Genomic DNA, 20,472 nt, shown 5'->3' on the forward strand with positions numbered 1-20,472 from the left:
ACTGGCATACGGCCCTGGCCCCCTCTCTGCCTCCGACACAGAGCCCTCGTCAGAGCCTTTCCCAGACTCCAGGACTGGCCCAGGTTCCTCCCCAACCTCCTCACTGTCTGAGTCTGCCACCAGATGCGCTGGTTGCTGGTGGGTAACAACAGAATCATAAAACCAAGCAACGCCTATAACTCTTAAGGACCCAACCTTTAACCACCATCCTCCTTAGCAATGCAAATTCTGCTTATAAGTCAAGGACTCCCTACAGCTTGCTAGCTTCAACCGCTGTGGTTGTCTTCCTTTCTCTCCCCAGCATATGCGAGAGGCTGCTGAACGGCGGCAACAGCTGGAACTAGAGCATGAACAAGCCTTGGCTATTCTCAACTCAAAACAGAAGGAAATTGAACTGTTGCAAAAGGTAAGAGAAGGGGTGGCCGGACCTCAGTAGCCAACAGAAGGGTAGAAATTGCTGCAGAGAATGAAAAGAGATGATCTGGTTGATGTGTCATCTATCTCTCTCTCTCATCTCTCTCTCTCTCTCATCTCTCTCTCTCTCTCATCTCTCTCTCTCTCTCTCATCTCTCTCTGTCTCTCTCTGTCTCTCTCTCTCTCTCTCTCTCTGTCTCTCTCTCTCTGTCTCTCTCTCTGTGTGTGTGTTTCTGTCTCTCTCTCTGTCTCTCTCTCATCTCTCACTGTCTGTCTCTGTCTCTCTCTCATCTCTCACTGTCTCTCTCTGTCTCTCTCTGTCTCTCTTTCTCCTTGTCTCTCTGTCTCTCTTTCTCTGTCTTTCTCTCTCATCTCTCACTGTCTGTCTGTCTGTCTCTCTCTCTCTCATCTCTCACTGTCTCTCTCTGTCTCTGTCTGTCTCTCTCATCTCTCTCTGTCTCTCATCTCTCTCTGTCTGTATGTCTCTCTCTCATCTCTCTCTCTCTCCTTCTTTGGTTTATGAAATTCTCCACTTGCAGGCCAGTAAATTTAATAACCGTCTGTTCTCGTTGCTCCTTAACAATATGATCGGAACAATTATCCAATTACGGAATATATGAAATGTCTCTCCTGGCCAGTTCTTCCTAGCCAGCTTCCAAAACCAGACAGAACCTTAATAATGTCCTTCAAGAGGAAATGGATACTGATAAGGAGATCCAATAAGGATAACTATGTCAGTCAGGAAACCAAGATTACTGTCTCTCTCTCTCTCCCTCTCTCTCTCTCTCTCTCTCTCGGTCTTTCTCTGTCTCTCTCCTTTATTATTACAAGCTCTAATTTCAAAAAGATGTATTATTATGGAAATCTGTGTTACAAGGTAAGATAGTCATTTCTTATTACATTGCCAAGGACATTTCATATTGCAAACCTCAATCTTAACTTCTCGCCTCTCTGGATCTGATTGCCTAGTTTAATATATAGTTTGGCATACAGACTGAGTAATCCCAGCTGCAGGATCCGGTCTTGAGGTCATAGAGAGCAAAGATGGGGATGAATGGTTAAACTTTGACCCAAGATTTGGGGGGACTTTCTCAGCTACCTAGTGGGACATCACTTCTAGTTCCTGAAGTACACCAAAACACACACACACACACACACACACACACACACACCTATGCCAAAAAACCCTTCCTCTCTGCCCTCCAATTTCCAGAAAGTTTCTCTCTCTCTCTCAGAAAAGGCTTCTGTTTTTGTTCTCACTTTCAGATGAATTTACAGGTTGTCCTCATCTTACAAACATTCATTTAGCGAGCTTTCAGTTGGTCATGTAGCCATTCAGTTACAGCGGGCCCTGAAAAAAAAAGTAACTTACAACCAGTCCTTGCAGTTACGACCATCACAGCATCCAATTACCCGGGGAAAAAAGGTCATAAAAACCAGGTCATAAAAAGAAAATGTATATTTCATTATTCATATTATAACAGCAGCTAGGATTCTATTTCCCCAAAATTGGAAAAATGAAGAGAATCCATACAGAGGAGAATGTGATTAGGAAAATATTAGAATATTAGAATATTAGAAATATTAGAATGTGCAGAAATGAACAGATGGATACTGGCTATCAAAGAGAACAAACAAACTGATTATTATACAATTTGGGAATCTTTTTACCAGTGGTTAGAGGATAGATATAAGAATTAATAGTACAAGGAGTTATCTAAAGTATAGAAAATGTATTAATAGCCAATATAACTAATAGAGTTAAATAAATTACAATGGGATTTTATATTTTAAGGTTGGCACAAAATATTTTTACCCAGTCAACAGACTGGTTAATGGAAAATGGATTGTTTATATAAAAATTAAAAAAAAAACATTTAAAACAAAAAATAACACCTCCTTGCATAGCCATGGAAATTAGAATCCCAAACATGTTTATAAGTCAAGGACTCCCATCTGTTTGATGGTGTTTGGGGAACTTCTTTTATGGGAAAGACGCGGAAGTTATTTATTTTCTCTTTGATTTCCCCTAATTTTATTTTTATTTTAGTATCCAAATGAGAAACATCATGTAGAATTTTTTTTCTGATTTTTCCCCCTTTAAACTTCCAAGCCCAGGTGAATGTTTAAGAGATGTATTTCATGTGTTAAATCTTCTAAAAAAACCTTTGCCAAAATCAAATCTGGTCCAAGACTTTTTGATATTTATGACGTATGATGACTGCCAAATTCCTGAAAATTGCTCCCCTTGTCTGAGCGTTAGGAAGAGCATTCAAAACTCAACTCCACAAATGATGGCATCATTTGTCTATGGAGATTCTCAGTCATCCAGGCCATGGTTGTCCCAAAGGTGCTTTTTACAAGCGGCAACTGGGCTTTTGAGACCTTTCGCTTCTCATCCAAGAAGCTTCTTCAGCTCTGACTGGATGGTGGGGAATGGAAGGATTTATACTCCTTGCAAACAGTTGGTCATTTGCATCCTTTTAGTGGGTCATTGAGGCCACTTGGAAGTTTCTCTGTGTCCTCATGATCAATTGAGTAGGGCAAATGGTTCTTGTAGTCTGCAATTTTTCCTCTGGAAATCCATTCCTCCTTCCACACCATTCAAACAGTGTTCACCTCAAATCGTATAGCTAAAAAGTCTGTAGAGATTCTCGGTCCTCCAGGTCACGGTTGCCGCAAAGGTGCTTTTTTCAAGAGGCAACTTGGACTTTCTGGGGTTTTTTTTTTTTTTGAAGTTTTGCTTCTCCTCCAAGAAGTTTCTTCAGCTCTGACTGGATGGTGGGATATGGAAAGATTTATACTTCTTGCAGACGGCTGGTCATTTGCATGGGTTTGAGTACAATGCAGGGAGCCCTGTGTAGATCTGTATATTGGGGAAACAAAACAACCACTTCATAAAAACATGACACAACATAGAACAAACCCATCAGGACTAGATTCAGCCGTCCACCTGCATTTAAAGGACAAAGGCCACTCTGTTGAAGACAGCAAAGTTCACATTTTGGATGGAGAGGATCACTAGTTTGAATGAGGGGTCAAAGAGACCATCTGTGTCAAAATTGAACAGCCTTCTCTCAATAGAGAGGGAGGGATAAAACATTGTCTATCTCCAGTCTACAACACAGTTCCGAGAAGGCTCCGCACCCATTTGCACCATTCAGGTGACCCTGAGGACACAGATAAACCTCCAAGTGGCCTCAATGACTCCCTAAAAGGATGCAAATGACCAGCTGTCTGCAAGGAGCATAAATCCTTCCTTTCCCCACCATCCAGTCAGAGCTGAAGAAGCTTCTTGGAATGAGACGCGAAAGGTCTTCAAAAGAAAAAAACAAGAAAGTCCAGTTGCCTCTTTTTAAAAAAAGCACCTTTGGGATGGCGTCATTTCTACAAAATGTATTGCAGAGCAAAATAAGTTAATCCTTCTGCCTTTTCCTCTTTCTCTCTTTTTGAAGGCTCAGGTTGAGGCAAAGAAAGAACATGAGGGAGCCATCCAGCTGCTAGAGGTAAGGCCAGTCTTCATTTACTTTGCCACTTGGAGTTGCATTATTAAGTACAGGTAGTCCTCGACATAAAACAGTTTGTTTAATGACCATTCAAAGTTACAATGGCACGGGGGGAATGACTTAGGATCGTTTTTCAAACATACAGTGCGCCATTACAGCTTCCCTGTGGTCTCGTGGGCAAAATTCAGGCGCTTGGCTGCTGACTCATATTTATGACGGTTGCAGTATCTGGGGGTATGTGTTACATGATCCCCTTTCTCTATCCTCTGATGAGCGAAGTCAACGGGGAAGCAAGATTCGCTTAATACCCAGGCGATTCGCTTAACAACTGCCGCAATTCACTTAACAAACGTGGCAAGTAAAATAGGGCAAAACTCACTTAACAAATTTCTTGCTCAGTGACCAAAACGTGGGGCTCTATTGTGGTCGTAAGTCAAGGACAACCTGTACAATGAATCAACTGTGAAATGAATCAACGATTAGACCAGTGGTTCTCAACCTGTGGGTGGGGACCCCTTTGGGGGGAGCCTTTCACAGGGGTCGCCTAAGACCATTGGAAAACACATTTTTTAAAGAAAAAATACGAAAAACATAAAATAATTTTATGGTTGGGGGTCACCACAACAAGAGGAACTGTATTAAAGGGTCGCGGCATTAGGAAGGTGGAGACCCACTGTGTTAGACGAACGGGCAGAGAAAAAAATGGCCAGGTCAAGCGTGCTGCATGTTTGAGATTTTTTCCAAGGTGAGACGGTAAGAAAGAATGTGAAGCAAAATTAATTAATGTACGTAATCATTCTAACAATGATTGGAAGGTATTAAGCACTAAAGCTTGCTTCCAATCCATTCCACAGGGACAAAGGGGCCGCAAAGTGGAAGAGATAAAGGCAACCAAAGAGCCTCGTTCGAAAAAAACCAAAAGATTTGAAAGAATTAAATGAGGCTTGAGGTAGAAAGATCTCAAGTTGTTGTAGGAAAAAGACACTTCTTGTCATCCCTTTTGATGTCTAACTTTCTGAATCGGAGTAGGAAATACTGGTTTGCGTAGTGAAAGGTGTTCCGTTTGCTATCGACGATTCGGACACGGATTCTGTAGTTCAGGAGTCTCCAAACTTGGCAACTTTAAAACCACTCGACTTCAACTTCCAGAATTCCTGAGTCAGCATGACTGGCTGAGGAATTCTGGGAGTTGCAATCCACAAGTCTTAAAATTGCCAAGTGTTCTGACCCAATTCCCCAAACACGACAAACCCTCTGTAGTTAAATAAATGTTCCCTTTATTAGGAGCGCCAGCAGCCCCGGCAAAAAGTCTCAGGCTAACAAGTCCGACTGACCGGAAGATGAATAGTTGTCTGTCACATTTATTCATCTCCACCCCCTGCCTTTTATCCCCAGAGCTAGGGTGGGGCTTCACTAGGAGCAGTGGCTCTACCATCCTGAGGACCGGCCCATAGATTTCCACTGCTCTCCTCTCCTCTGTCTTCTGCGCATCTGCACGTCAGGCATTGGACCCAGCTGTTCCTCCTCTTCCTCATCAGCCACTTCCAGACCTGGGGTCTATTGACCCTCCATCTGAAGGCTGACGGACGGCCCAGGCTCTGCCTCTGCCTCTCTCTTTCTCTCTCTCTCTGTTTCTCTCTCTCTTTCTCTCTCTCTGTTTCTCTCTCTGTTTCTCTCTCTCTGTATGTGTCTATGTCTCTGTCTCTTTCTGTCTCTCTCTGACTCTCTTTCTGTCTCTCTGTCTCTCTCTGTGTGTGTCTCTCACACTCTCTCTCTCTGTCTCTCTGTCTCTCTCTCTCTGTCTCTTTCTGTCTCTGTCACTCTCTCTTTCTGTCTCTCTCTCTGTTTCTCTCTCTTTCTCTCTCTCTCTTTCTCTCTGTGTGTCTCTGTCTCTTTCTGTCTCTCTCTAACTCTCTTTCTGTCTCTCTGTTTCTCTCTGTGTGTGTCTCTCTGTCTCTCACTCTCTCTCTCTGTCTCTTTCTGTCTCTCTCTCTCTGTCTCTGTCTCTCTCTGCCAACTCCATTTCCTCTTCCCCCTCGAAGTTCTCAGATTACCTTGATGCTGGCCCTGACTCCCATGCCTCCTTCTCCTCCTCTGATTCGACTGCTTGAGGGGCCGGCAGCCGACAGGCCACAACACCAAGTTTGGAGACCCCTCCTCTAGTTGGGAAGTGATATGGAACTTATCACCTGGCTGTGCATTTTTATATTTGCAAACCTGTTGGGATTGATATGAAGCCTCTCTGAAGGAATGGTCCTTAATACAGATCGTCCTCAACTTATAGCCACAATGGAGAACCAACATTTCCATTGCCGAGACATTGGTTAAGTGGGTTTTGCCCCCATTTTAGGACCTTTCTGGCTGTTTTTAAGTGAATGACTGCATGGTCCCACGGTGGTTAAGTGAACCTCATCGCTTGTTGGAAGGTCGCAAAAGAGGATCCCGGGATCCCGGGACACTGTGACCGCATCTGAGTTTTGATCACATGTCCATGGAGATGCTGCAAAGGTCATAAGTGTGAAAAATGATTGCAAGTCTTTAGACTTCTTTATTGGCCAAGTGTGATTGGTCACACAAGGAATTTGTCTTTGGTGCAGAGGCTCTCAGTGTACATAAAAGGACAAGATACATTAAGCAAGAATCATAAGGAGCAGCATTTAATGAGAGTCATAGGGTACATATCGCATTGCTTATTTAAGCAATAAGGAAACAATCAATATCAATATAAATCGTAAGGATACAAGCAAGAAAATTACCATCCTGCAGTCCTAAGTGGGAGGAGATGGGTGTTAGGAACGATGAGAAGACTAATAGTAATAGTAATGCAGCCTTAATGAATAGTTTGACAGTGTTGAGGGAATTATTTGTTCAGCAGAGGGATGGAGTTTGGGTAAAAAAACTGTCCTTGTGTCTAATTGTCTTGGTGTGCAGTGCCCTGTAGTGTCTCATTTTGAGGGTAGCAGTTGAAACAATTTATGTCCAGGATGTGAGGGGTCTGTAGGTATTTTCACGGCCCTCTTTTTGTACAGGTCCTCAATGGAAGGCAAGTTGGTAGCCATTGTTTTTCGTGCAGTTCTGATTCTCCTCTGAAGTCTCTGTCTGTCTTGTTGGGTTGCAGAGCCAAACCAGACAGTTATGAAGGTGCAGATGAGAGACTCAATCATTTCTCTGTAAAGAATCCACAGCTTTTTGGGCAGTTTGAGCTTCCTGAGTTGGCTCAGAAAGAACATTCTTTCTTGTGCTTTTTTGATGTTAGGTGTTCATTTTAGGTCTTGAGATATGATAGAACCTAGAAATTTGAAAGTCTCTACTGTTGATATTGTGTTGTCTAGTCACATTTTTCAGCGCCGTTGCAACTTTGAGTGGTCACTCAATGAACTGTTTTAAGTTGAGGACTGCCTGTACCCAAGGAATAATAACAAAGCCTCAAACATGGTAGGCAGGGGAAGCTTGCAAGTGAAGCTTGCAAAGAACGGGGAGCATAAATTTCTCAATGTAGAGGATGGGAAATTAGTCCAGCGACCCATCAGGAATCTTCCTAGTGAGATAGGGAAATCAGCAAAGGTGAACAATTTTAGTTCCCGATTTTGTTTCTGGTTGCTTCTACATGCTTAGAACCAACATCGGGGATTGTGAATTGCTGCAAGCATGAGTTGTAGTTTTGTTTTTTTTTAAAAAAATATTTGATAGAGCTTTACCGGCAAAACATCCCTGTGTGTTTTACTGTTACCATCAAATGTATTGACATCAGTTTTTTTAAAAAGGAAAAGGAAAAAAAAGCAAAAAGAAAAGTCCAAACGACTCAGACATTTTTGGTTGCTTGCAAAAGGAAATTAGTTCGGTCCCAAGAGGGGAGGGGGCGCGTGTCTTTTATTAGGGTAAATGGCTTTTCTTTTTTTCGATTTCACCTGCCATTTCCCTCTTCAGTGATTTCCTGATCAATCTGTCCCAGCTTGGGAACCTGATTAAATTTTTCCCCAGATGTGTTTATTTAATTGGCCCATAGAGACTGCAAATCGGCAACTGTATTGATTTTTCTCCCTGCCCTGGAAATATATTCCTTTTGATGCATGCTTTCCCCCCTCCACTGCCCTTCTCTCCCCCCACCACCCTTTTTTTAAAAAGCGTGGTAAGTGTACTAGCGGGCATATCTCGTTGAAAACTAGTTTCAAAGCTTGTGTTTGCCTCACTGGATGGGGGTTGTGAAATTCCAGCCCCTGCCTTTTCCCAAACTGCAAAACTGCAAAAAAGAAGATACTTTAGAGGCAGTTCTGTTAAACTTACAAAAAGCTTTGTTGTTTGGAGCAGCACCTAAATTAAGGAAGGAAGGAAGGAAGGAAGGAAGGAAGGAAGGAAGGAAGGAAGGAAGGAAGGAAGGAAAAACAAACAAACAAACAAACAATTCCAGAAGCTCTGAAACCATTTCAGATCTGTAGCATAGACAGGCTCAATATGTGTATTGCTTTGTAGAGGATGTCTCTGTTGTTTGGCTGTGTTTTGGCTTTTTGTAAATCTTTCTTTTAACGCACAACTTTTTCCCCCCATCCTGTGTCTTTGTTTTTTTGTTCTTCCTTCTTCTATGTATTGCTTTGCTTCTCATCCAGATCACTTTGGACAGTATGCAGGTATTTTTAGATGGAGGGGAGAGGGAGGGAGGAGGGGGGGGGAAACATTATATGGGTCTTCTTCTACCCAACCTCTACCAGCTTGCCCCTTGCCAAATGCCCTTGGCCTACCTTTGCATGGAACCCTAAACACGATTGTTACTCAAAAAAGCATGCCGAGTTGCTTGATGCGAATACTGGCGCATGGCTTGTTGGGATGTCCAAGCAAATGGGAGATCCTTCAGCCCATAAACCTACAGACCCAAAATGCTCGGTGACTAATAACTTCTGGAGATCATCTGCTTGGCGGGTTGGCCACTAATCCAAAAAGCGTGCCTTGGCAGAACCGTGCAGAACTGCTCTCCATGCAAAGTAGAAAGTTTCTTGTGTCTGTCTGTAGACGTCTGTCTGAATTCACAGTAGATGGTCTTAACCCTAACTCTAGCTGGAAGAGATTCTGGAAGGATCTTGGCCGCAGGGCTTCATAGAGCAGCTGACAACTCTATTCTGACCTAGGCTTCACAAAATCACGAAGCAGACTCCTTGTCCAGACAAAATCCCCTTCTTTATTCAGCTAACGTGAATTCCTCTCATTCACATCCAGCAAAGTCCTGGCAAACAGTCTTTCAAGGGTGAATTGCCAACCACAGACCTTATCAGACTTGGAGAGTTGCCAGGCCAGTATTTCCTAAATGCAATGCTGTACAAGAAAATACTTGGCAAAGGAGTCTCTGACAGTCATGAACAAACCTTCACACTAATTAAGCAAACTAATTGTCTCCTGCAAACTCCACTCCCCTTTTGCTCTTCTTTATTTCCTCTGGGAGGGGCCATTCACTATTCACCTGTGCCTTTACTCCCAAGTTGACCCCTGTTCTTTAGCTGTTCCCTTAATCTGGCAACTCTGAGTTTGCGCGCACTGGGAACAGGCTCCAGCTGTTCTTCTGCCCTACTGATCTCTGACTCTGAAGGCAGCTGATAACTGTCAGACGGCCCTTCCCCATTCTCTGCCTCCGACACAGAGCCCTCATCAGAGCCTTCCCCAGACTCCAGGGTGTCCCATGTTCCTCCCCAATCTCCTCACTGTCTGAATCTACCACCAGCTCCGCTGGCCGCTGGTGGGCCACAACAAATTCTTACGATGACTTTGATTAGCCTTCAAAGATGTTTAGGAGTTCCAGACCTGGTTCGAACATGGATAGGAGACTTCTTGAAATTGCCATGGCTTAATCTAGATAGTTAATTGAAGGGTATGGAGACCTGTTGACCTGTAGCAATCGTACAAGAATGGTTTGGGAGACTACCATTCACCCACCATTGATGGAGGATGCTTTCAGCCATTTCTAGCACATTCAGTCTACATGTAGCAAGGGCAGAGACAATGGCAGTGACTCATTTCAGCTTCCAGGCCATGCCTCTTCCTGGCACTTCACATTTGTCCACACCTGAGATCCCATGGAACCATAATTGCAATTCATGGATCTTCATCGAGATTACGGGCGGGAAGAGGTTGCACGGAAGTTCTTTTTCAAGGCAAATGTGGCTCAACCAACAACTTCAGAAAACAATTTAGTCCTAGATGGAGCCACAAAGTAAATAAGGAGTCCAGAGGGCTCAACCATACAATGAATGATTGAAGGAACTAGGTATGTCCGGTCTAATGAAGAGAAGAATTGGGGATGATATGATACCAGTCTTCCAGTACTTGAGGAGAAGAAGGGGTTGAGCTCTTCTCCAAACCACCTGAGGGCAGGACTTTGGAAGCTTAACAAAGAGAGATCCAACCTAGAATTAAGGGGAAATTTCCTGACAATTAGAGAGAACAATTAGTGAAAGAGCTTCCCTCCGGAAGTCGTGGGTGTTCGGTCTTGAGGTTTTCAAGAAGAGACTGGACAGCCATTTGTCCGGAATAGTAAAAGGTCTCCTCCTTCAGCAGTGAGATGGACTAGAAGACCTTCAAGGCCCTTCCAACTCTTTTATTCTATGTGCTATAATTACTGTATTTTTCAGAGTATAAGACGCACCTTTTTCCCTCAAAAAGAGGTGCATCTTATACATTGAATACAGCATTTTTGCCTCCCAAAACCCAACCCTTTACACCAAAATGGTCGTGGAGAGCCTTTAGGAAGCTTATAGAGTGCTCCTGGGAGCTGGGAAGGGCAGAAATGAGTGAAAAACGGGCCGTTTTTTGCTCATTTTTGCCCCCCCCCCACCAGCACTCTACAAGCCTCCTAAAGGCTATTCATGCTCTTTTTGGGAGGAAAAAACGGACCCGTTTTTGCAAAAAAATCACCGTTTTGGGAGGTCTGCAGAGTGCAAAACCTTTTTTAAAAAATGTGCCTCTTCAAAATCTTGATGCGTCTTATACTCTGAAAACGGTAGCTGGATAAATTGACATGGACTATGGGTCCTCCATCAGTGGAAGATTTCAAGGCTGGACAGCCATTTGTTTGGAATGGTAGAGGGTCTCCTGCTTGAATAGGGGTTGGACCAGAAGACCTTCAAGGTCCCTTCCGACTCTTTTAGTCTACATTCTAAGCTTCTGACACATCTCTGCTAGGTCTCAAATCTGCCTTTTCCCACCGATAGTAACAGAGGGCCACCGAACATTTCAAACTGGGTCACAATCCAAAATTGCCATGTTTGCCCTATTCCCATTTGTCCATACGGATTGTTCCTGGGAAGGATTTGGATGGGAAATTGCCCGTTTTTCAGGGCAGAGGCGGGAAACATGGCACTCCTTTGCTATCCTGGTGTACCTTTGCCCTTTGACAAGTCTTGCAGTTCTTTTCTCCTCTCTGTTTGCCCAGGCCAAAGTCTGTGAGCTCGAAGAGAAATGCCGGACGCAGAGTGAGCAATTCAACCTCCTGTCCAAGGAACTGGAAAAGTTTCGGCAGCAAACTGGAAAGTTCGATCTTTTAGGTCCTAACCTGTTGGTCTCCTCGGCTCTTCCTGGCTCTCCTAGCAAAACTTTAGCCCAATTGATGAACGGAATTGCCGCCTCTTTGGGTCAAGGTAAGAAGGAAGAGAGGGGGTCAACCTTACCAGGTAGATCAGACAAGAAACACGGCTAAATGAGCTACCGTATTACCATATTTGGAGTATAAGACGGACTTTGTCCCCCCCAAAAGAGGGTGAAAGTTTGGGTGCATCTTATACACAAAATGTAGCCCCTCCCCACCCTTTGGCCTCTGCCTCCCAGCAATTTGCCTCCTTGCAGCAAACAGCCTGTTTTCGTTTCAGCTGCCGCACAGCCTGATTAGCACAAGCAGCTGATTGTCAGTTGGATTGACCTCCCCACCACCAGCTGTTTCAGGCTGCAGAGATTGCCATTGCCTATTGCCGCCTCTGCGCACCTCATTTTCGGCCTCCATGCACTCCATTTTCTGCCCCTTCCAATCCCCACTGCCCAGAGTGGGGGTGGGGGGGATGGGGCACACAGAGGCCAAAAACGGGGCATGTGGAGGTTGAAAACAGGATGCGGAGGCTGAAAATGGGGTGCATGGAGGCAGCAATAGGCTATGGCAATCCCTGCAGCCTGAAACAGCTGATCATCAGGGGGCCCTACAGTCAGCTGCTTGTGTTAATCAGGCTGTGCTGAAACTGAAACTGAAAACATCCTCTTGGCAGCATCTCTTGGTCCTGTCTTCTGAGATCTTTCCCAGATACCATTATAGTTGCATGCTTTTCAGCTTGAGAAATTAGCAACGGTCCCTTCTAAAGCTTCTTTCGCCACACATTTTGCAGCTGTGGGCAAGGCAGTCTCTTATCTGACCATCTCCTTGGCAGCTGTCTTCCAAGGTCTTTCCCATATGCCATTATAGCCACATGCTTTACAACTTGAGAAATTAGGAAAAGTTCCTTCTAAGCATCTTTCTCCACCTGTTATGTTGCTCTGGGCTATGCTGTCTCTTATCTTTTCATCCCTAGGCAGCATCTCTTTTCCCCATCTCACAAGGTCTCTCCCACATGCCATTACAGCCATCTCTTTACAGCCCAAGAAACTAGGGAGGGTCCCTTCTGAGCGCCTTACCTTGCCCAGTATCCATTTGTGGGCTAAGCAGTCTCTTATCTGACCACTTCTTTGGCTGCATCTCTTTGCCCCGACTCCCAAAGTCCTTCCTGCATACCATTATAGCCCCGGGTGTGGGCTTCGGCAGGCACTACTGCCAGTTCGCTCGTGTGCATGCTGCAGTGCTGTTAAAATTGTTCTGAGAAACTGGTTCGGGGGCATGGCAGGCCTGGGTCGCTGCTGGTTCCAGCGACCCAGGCCGCTAAACCACTACCGGTTCAGTCGAACTGGTCTGAACCGGTAGGAACCCATCACTGTTATAGCCATCTCCTTTACTGGATGATAAATCAGGGAGGGTATTTTCAGAGGGTCCTCCCCCCCCCATTATGCAGTGGTGGCCTAAGCAGTCTCTTATCTGACTACTCCCTTGAGAGTGTCTCTTCTACTTATTCCCTGAGGTCTTTCTTACATACCATTACAGCCCAAGAGACTAGGGAGGGTCTCTTCTGAATGTCTTTCTTCACCCATTATGCAGCTGCGGGCCATGCTATCTCTTATCATTCCCTAGGGAGCTTTTCTTCTACGTGTCTCCCAAGGTCTTTCTCACATACCATTACAGCCATTTCTTTACCGCCCAAGAAACTAGGGCGAGTCCCTTCTGAGCCTCTTACTTTGCCCATTATCCATCTGTGGGCTAAGCAGTCCCTTATCTGATTGTTCCTAGGGAGCATCTCTGCTTTTCATCTGTCACATGGTCATTCCCACATACCGTCACATCAGGTCATCGGATCCCGGGAGGACACCTTATCTTTCTAAATGTTTTCTAGAGATCCTTTTAATTTTTTTTTTAAAAAGGAGAATACCTTGTGGCAGAAGACAACATCAATATCCAACGTAATTTTTATTGGCGAGAACGCCTCTGGGGTACCCCAGCTGATATTGTTAGAGGATAAACACAATCAATGCTTGTACGTCAGTCGTTTGTTCGTCCGGGCTGAAGCGAAGGTGAAAAGTAAGGTCTGGTCATGAGCAGCATCTTCTCCAGTTTGTCTCCAAAGAAATGGAGAAATGTAAGTTCTCAGTTGTGCAATTGGCTTCAAATTTCCAAAATTGACTGTCAGGCAGTAGTGCAATTCAGGCGTTTCTGTCTGGTTCGGGCGAACCAGTAGTGGCAGCAGTGGGAGGCTTTGCCCACCCACCCGGATGTCACCATGTCCCCTTTTTGATGCTCTGCGCATGTGCCGAAGATTCTGCACATGTGCGGAGGTGGCCTGTGCACTCACATTTGCGAACCGGTAGCACAGGTAAGTTGATTTCACTCCTGCTGTCAGGTAACCTATAGAACTGTGATGGCAAACCCATGGCACATGTGCCAGAGGGCACACAGTTCCCTCTCTGCTGGCACGCACCACGTCGCCCCAGGTCAGATCTCTGTGGCGTTTCTTTTGTGAGCTTCTGTTTCCCTGCAAACGACGAAACAAAAGCTCACGAAATAAAATGATACTACCTCTTGCTGCGCTGCCAGTGTTAGGATGCCCCACCTCCCGCCGGCCAGCTGGTCTTTGGAGCCATGCTGCGCCTGTGGCATGTCTGTGCATGCACATCTGTCCAGATGCACCTTTTGGTTTTGGCATGTGCACGCACGCACATGCACTCAATGTCTAAAAGGTTCACCATCACTGCTATAGAATGTTTTGGTAAATTCTATCCTGCTGCAACACCAAAATTAAATCAACTTTATCCAGCTGGGAGATTCGTTTTCCCTTCTCTGGGAAAACCCAGATGGAGTTCAGGTGATAGAATGTCTCTTCCGGTTGATCTCTGTTTGATGTAAGGAAGTGACAGACTGTGGAACTAAAAACAGATCGATTAGCATTCGTGTAACAGGGAGGAACAAGGGATTTCGGAAAGGAAAAACATGTCATATGTCTGAATCATTTTGAAGAGTCATATCAAAATTGAGTGGCTGTGGTTGCCTGGATTATTTTAATGACTCAGAGTAGTTCTGACAGTTTGATAGTTACAGTTCTTTTAAATGTGATCTTCTAGAGAAAAGGGTGTTTCTAGGCAACTTGGTGAGTTACAGTAAGAAACTGTAAACTGGTGGTAAACTAGAACTATTTTGACACACAAAAAATTGTACTCCAATGTCTTACTGATTAAGGAATGATGAAATGTTTGTTTTAAAAGAAATAAAACTTTTGAACAAAGAAAAAGAAAAAGAAAAATAGAAGTTACAATTGAATTGCATGGAGATATTTTTTTTAACCCGGATGAATGTTTAAACCAGCTTTTTCCAATTCGCCTAGCATTCCCGTTATGCTGATCCTACAATTCTTAGTATCCTTGACCATGTTAGTTTTAATCTATCTTCATATGTATGCATATATCATATCATATTCTATATATATAAAAGGATGTAGGTATGTATGTTCCAGCATAACTCTGGAGCACCTCAAGGAATTTCAACCAAACTTAGTACACAGATGACTTACTCTCTGGAAACAAACACTGTGGGGGTAAGACACCCCTAAAGCCCTCAGAGTGTGTGTTCTGTTAAGATACAGCCTGTTGTACCTTAAAATGGCTTCTACTGTACTGCTGTAAAATGGCTTCTACTGTACAGCACAGTGGAGTTGCCATGGTAATGGCTTCACAGTACTCCACAAGGGGGCACCCTTGCGGGAAGTGGGAAAATCCAACATTAGAAATAATGTTTGGTCCGGACATTTTCCCCTTATAAATAAATACCCTGACAATGCCGGGTTATCAACTAGTACAGAATAAAAACCATCACTTTAATAACCATCTTGCTTGGAACTGCCTATATTCTTAGATGCTACCTCAATAATAGTTGGCTAGCACTTGAATTGTTAAACTTCCATTCATCATAATAACCACTTGAACACCATCAGCATTGATAATTAGTTGGAACAGCTTACATCCCGCAACAAGACTTTAACACCATCTGCCTATCCTAGGTCCTTGGGGAGATGTGATAAGACGAACAAATTCAGTCTAAATAAATATCTAAACAGCAGGCTGGCAGAGTATTCTGGGAGTTGATGAAGCTCCCACAACTTCCAAAGGCAACTTCTGTTCCATTGGTTGATTGTTCTCAGTGTCAGAAAACTCCTCCTTATTTCTAGGTTGAATCTCTCCTTGTTCAGTTTCCATCCATTATTCCTTGTCTGGCCTTCAGGCACCTTGAAAAATAGCTTGCCCCCTTCCTATCTGTGGCAGCCCCTCAAGTATTGGAAGTCTGCTCTCCTGTCTCCCCTGGTCCTTCTCTTCACTAGATTAGCCATGCTCAGTTTCTATAACCGTTCTTGATATGTTTTAGCCTTCAGTTGTCCCCTGATCAAAAGCAAAGGAAGATTGAGTTACAGCTGTACAGATGAAAACCCAGAAGCTACTGAGAGCTGAACATGGGACACTCTGCATTGTTTTAATCTGGGCAATCATTGTAATTAAATATGGAGGGCAGGGAGATCCATTTACTCGAGGATCTAGTGGAGCTCATAACTGATGGATCGATACTGATATGACTCGCCTTGCATAAATGTTCTTTTAAGTGCCAGCGATTAATATGTGCTTGGAGACCTTTAAATTAAGTCTGTCACCCTGGAAGCTTTTTATTTTCGTGTTGCTTTGTTTGGATGAAGGCTTCTTCGCTCCCTGAGTGGTTCGTTCTTTGAGCAGTTGGCTTGGAACTTGCTTACGGTCTTCTGGGTTTTTGCATGACTGCTTCTGAGTTCCATATTGCTTGTTCTTGCTTTCATATTGCACCTGGCTCCCCCCAGGAATGTCAATTATTTTTATCTTAATGTCAACTCACAAAGCATTCCTGGTCTGCTCTCGAGTTGCCATAGGCAAGGGGGCGGGGACTGACAGAGCAGCACAGCAGCCACAAACAGAAGCACATTCCATGCATGCCTTTCTCAAGGTTGTCTCCCTGGTTACCCACAGGGGCATGATCTCTACAGCCCACAAAAGTGCTCCATTGGAGAATGTGATTTATGACACACCGTAAGGGGATGGGGGAAAACAGGGTCATAGTTGGGCTGTAAATTAAGTGGGATCAGAGCTGGCTTGACTTAGGTATGTGCCAACATGTTGCTTCTATGTTGCTTTTATTAGAAGCAATAAAAACTGGATTTCTTTTGAAGCTTGGCTCGAGGCTCATGGCATCGGTTGGAACCCTGACACTTAACTTTTGATAGAATTGGGTTATATTCAGGATCATCTTCTCAAGAACATTGAAAAAAATGAAAGAAAAAGAAAAAAAAGTTTGGCTCATCCATAGGAGAGAATATTTGTAGCTCAGGATTCAACTGTGGGATCCTGGGGGGTTCTCTGAGTTTGTTGTTTTCTTGTAGAGGTTTCATGATTCAGTTAATTAACAACATCACTGTTGGAAGGGAGGAGTGATGCAGTGGCCTAGGGCTTGGGTGGCATGTATATGGGAAGGACAGACAGTGCCTGGTGGAGGAGTCAAGAGAGTCATCAGCCTAGAGTTGTTACATTCCCACCAATGCTTTAAGTCCATCCCTTCTTGAATTCCTTTGAGATATCTTAGCGCCAATTTCATGCTGACCAGATTTTTGTGTGGACTCTTGACTCCCTGATGTTGTCCATCCTAGTTCAGAGATTCCCTCATTCCAGGACCCTGTACGGGAACATCATTGAGTGGTGTGGTTGGCCTAGAGGTGGAGCTCTCGTTTCACAATCAGGAGGCTTGTGAGTTGGCAACAAGAAGGGCATCCAGCCAGTAAACACTCAGCTCCATTCAGTTGCCCCGACTCCACCCCGATGCAAGGGATTATGGGATCATTAAAAGACAAAAAAAATCAGTGTTGGAAGGGAGTGGGGTTTGCAGAGAAGAACAGGAGGAGGAAGAGGAAGAAAAGGAGGAGGAAGAGGAGCAGGAGCAGGTAGGTAGGTAGGTAGGCAGGCAGGCAGGCAGGCAGGCAGGCAGGCAGATAGATGGGCAAGCAGGTAGGCACGTAGGTAAAGAGAGAGAGGCAGACAGATAGGCAGGCAGAGAGAGAGAAAGAGGCAGGCAGGCAGGCAGATAGACGGACAGGCAGGCAGGCACGTAGGGAGAGAGAGAGAGAGAGAGAGAGAGAGAAGCAGACAGGCAGGCAGGAAGATAGATGGACAGACCGACAGCAGGTAAGGAGAGAGAGAGAGAGAGAGAGAGAGAGGCAGATAGATGGACAGGCAGGCAGGCAGAGAGACAGGCAGACAGATAGATGTGTGTGTGTGTTTTTATTCCATTTGGATGTTTCCCAATTCTGTATTAATCCAGTTGGTTTCTATAATAATAAATAAATAAAGGCAAACATTGCAAAAACAATGAGAAAGTCGGTGTCTGTTATCCCAGAACCGCCTGAGGTTCGTTATTTTTAATTCAGCTACAATTGCTGTGTAGGGCAACTAGTGTGACGTTCAGTTGTGTGGTTGCTTTTTCCTTGCAGATCATGAAAGTCCCTCCCGAGGCCAGTTTGTGATCTCTGAGTGTACGCGTCCCCTGCAGCTGTCTGGTGACAAACCAGAGCAACTCTCCATCAAACCAGCTTTCCTGGTCCGCTCGCGTTCTGGCATCCCAAGATGCAGATTTGAATCAGACGTATGTAGACAATATACTTCCCTCAACTGCAAGCAGGTGGCTGTGCTGAAAATGAATGACAATAAGAGAAAAGTAAACGGATAGAAGAGAATATGTGTAGCTCAGGGTTGAACTCTGGGGACCTTGGTGCTCTCGGAGGTGGGTGGTCTTCTTACAGACGTTTCAGGACCCAACTAGGGGACATCGTCAGTGCTAGAAGGGAGTGGGGTTTGCAGAGTGGAGGAGGAAGAGGACGGGGAGAAGGACGAGAAGGAGGAGGAGGACTGTGGAGTCCTTGGTGCTCTCTGAGTTGGCTGTCTTCTTGAGATATCCCATGACCCAACTGGGGGAACATCGTCAGTGCTAGAAGGGAGTGGGGTTTGCAGAGTGGAGGAGGAAGAGGACGGGGAGAAGGAGGACTGTGGGGCCCTTGGTGCTTTCTGAGCTGGTTGTTTTCTTGCAGATGTTTCATGACCCAACTAGGGAACATCATCAGTGCTGGAAGGGAGTCGGGTTGTGGAGTAGAGGAGGAGGAGAACTGTGTGGTCCATGGTGCTCTCTGAGCTTGGTGGTTTTCTTGCAGACATTTCATGACCCAACTAGGGAACATCATCAGTGCTACATGAGAGTGGGGTTTGTGGAGAGGAAGGGGAGGAGGACTGTGATCTGTGGAGCTCTTGGAGCTTGGTTGTTTTCTTGCAGATGTTACATTATCCAACTAGGTAACATTATCAGTGTTAGAAAGGAGGAAGGGTTGCTTTGCTCTCTGTTTTTTATATAAGAACTTTGCCCTGCCAGGGTTGATGGGTGTGACCTTGGTGGTTCTTAATTAGGCTATGGTTTACCATTTGTTAACTTTAAGTCAGTAGTTTCTCTATTGGATATTGTTCCCTGCTTGTATATAAACAGAGAACAAACCCTTCCCTTTTAGCACTGATGATGTTACCTAGTTGGGTAATGAAACATCTGCAAGAAAGCCATCAAACTCAGAGAGCACCCAGACCCATGAGTGGCCGCCTCCTCCTCCTCCTCCTCCTCCTCCTCCTCCTCCTCCTCCTCCTCCTCCTCCTCCTCCTCTTCCTTGTCCTCTTCCTTGTCCTCCTCCTCACTCCCTTTCCTCTATTCCACAAGTCCTCACTCCATTCTAGCACTGATGATGTTATCCAGTTCGGTAATGAAACATCTGCAGGAAAACCACCAAGCTCAGAAAGCACCAAGGATCCCCACAGACAGTAAATAGTGCATCACACCTCAACTTAGTGTCATCTGTGTCTCTGACGATGGATGTTCATGAATTTTCGCATGCAGAAGATTCAAGCAGTACTTCTCAAAATGCCTGATGAATCAGCAACAGTTGACGGTGTTAGATAAGCTCCCTGTTGGGAGAGCGAGTGAGTTCAGAGAAACATTGTGAGAGTTGTGTTGGAGAACACACAAACCAGCATACAGAGACACTGCAGTTTAAATAGGCTTTTACTTTCGTGGAAGTAGAGGTATCAGAGACCATCAAACAGTCCAAGTCATACACGGATAAGACAGTCAGTCATCAACGTCTTTCAGTTAAGGGATAATCCAAATAACATAGTCCCTAATCATACAAACAGTCTGGTACTCAAAGTTTGCTAGCAGTTGCAAAACTTACAATAGCTCACGGCACTTTCTAACATATTAGATTATATTCCTGACAGACGGTCCACTCCCACTTCCAAAATTAGTTGCCCATAAGGGTTGTGTCAAGTTATAAGCTCAGATGTTGCAACATCTAGCAATTACCTTTGCTAGGAAAACATTTTTCCAGGCTCCGAAAGCCTATTGTCCATCTCATCGATCTTCAAAGGCTAGAAGAATGATTCAGGAGAAAAGTCACCAATTTATGGCCAGGGCAATTCCAAAGGTTCTTTTTTGTGGCAACTAGACTTCCTTGTCTTTTCTTTCATTTCTCCTCCAAGAAGCTTCTTCAGCTCTGACTTGGATGGTGAGGAACGGAAGGATTTATACTCCTTGCAGACAGCTGGTCATTTGCATCCTTTTGGAGGGTCATTGAGGGCACTTGGAGGTTTATCTCTGTCCGCAGGGTCACCTGAGTGATGTTCCTGGTTTCTGTAGTCTGTAATTTTTTTCCTCTGGAAATCCATTCCTACTCCCGTACCATTCAAAGGTTCTTCATCCCAAATTGCATAGCTAAAAGTCTGTAGAGATTCTCAGCCATCCAGATCACGGTTGTCCCGAAGGTGCTTTTTCAGGAGGCAACTGGACTTTCTTGTTTTTTTTCTTTTGAAGACGTTTCTCTTCTCATCCAAGAAGCTTCTTCAGCTCTGACTGAAT

General features: G+C 44.6%; 1 protein-coding gene across 5 annotated transcripts in view; it reads left to right on the top strand.

The window, feature by feature from the left end:
- Window positions 1-304: 304 nt before the first annotated feature.
- Window positions 305-20,472, top strand: part of RIMBP2 (RIMS binding protein 2) — a 57,683-nt gene continuing 37,515 nt past the window's right edge. For 4 of the 5 annotated variants that reach the window (XM_032229798.1, XM_032229797.1, XM_032229799.1 and 1 more), the window contains exons 1-4: window positions 305-406; window positions 3,870-3,920; window positions 11,335-11,539; window positions 18,017-18,168. In XM_032229798.1, the coding sequence (XP_032085689.1) occupies window positions 305-406; window positions 3,870-3,920; window positions 11,335-11,539; window positions 18,017-18,168 (510 nt within the window). The remainder of the gene's footprint in view (window positions 407-3,869; window positions 3,921-11,334; window positions 11,540-18,016; window positions 18,169-20,472) is intronic. The other variant, XM_032229801.1, reaches the window with a different exon arrangement.

The sequence above is a fragment of the Thamnophis elegans genome, chromosome 13, assembly GCF_009769535.1.
Source record: "Thamnophis elegans isolate rThaEle1 chromosome 13, rThaEle1.pri, whole genome shotgun sequence".
NCBI lineage: Eukaryota > Metazoa > Chordata > Lepidosauria > Squamata > Colubridae > Thamnophis > Thamnophis elegans.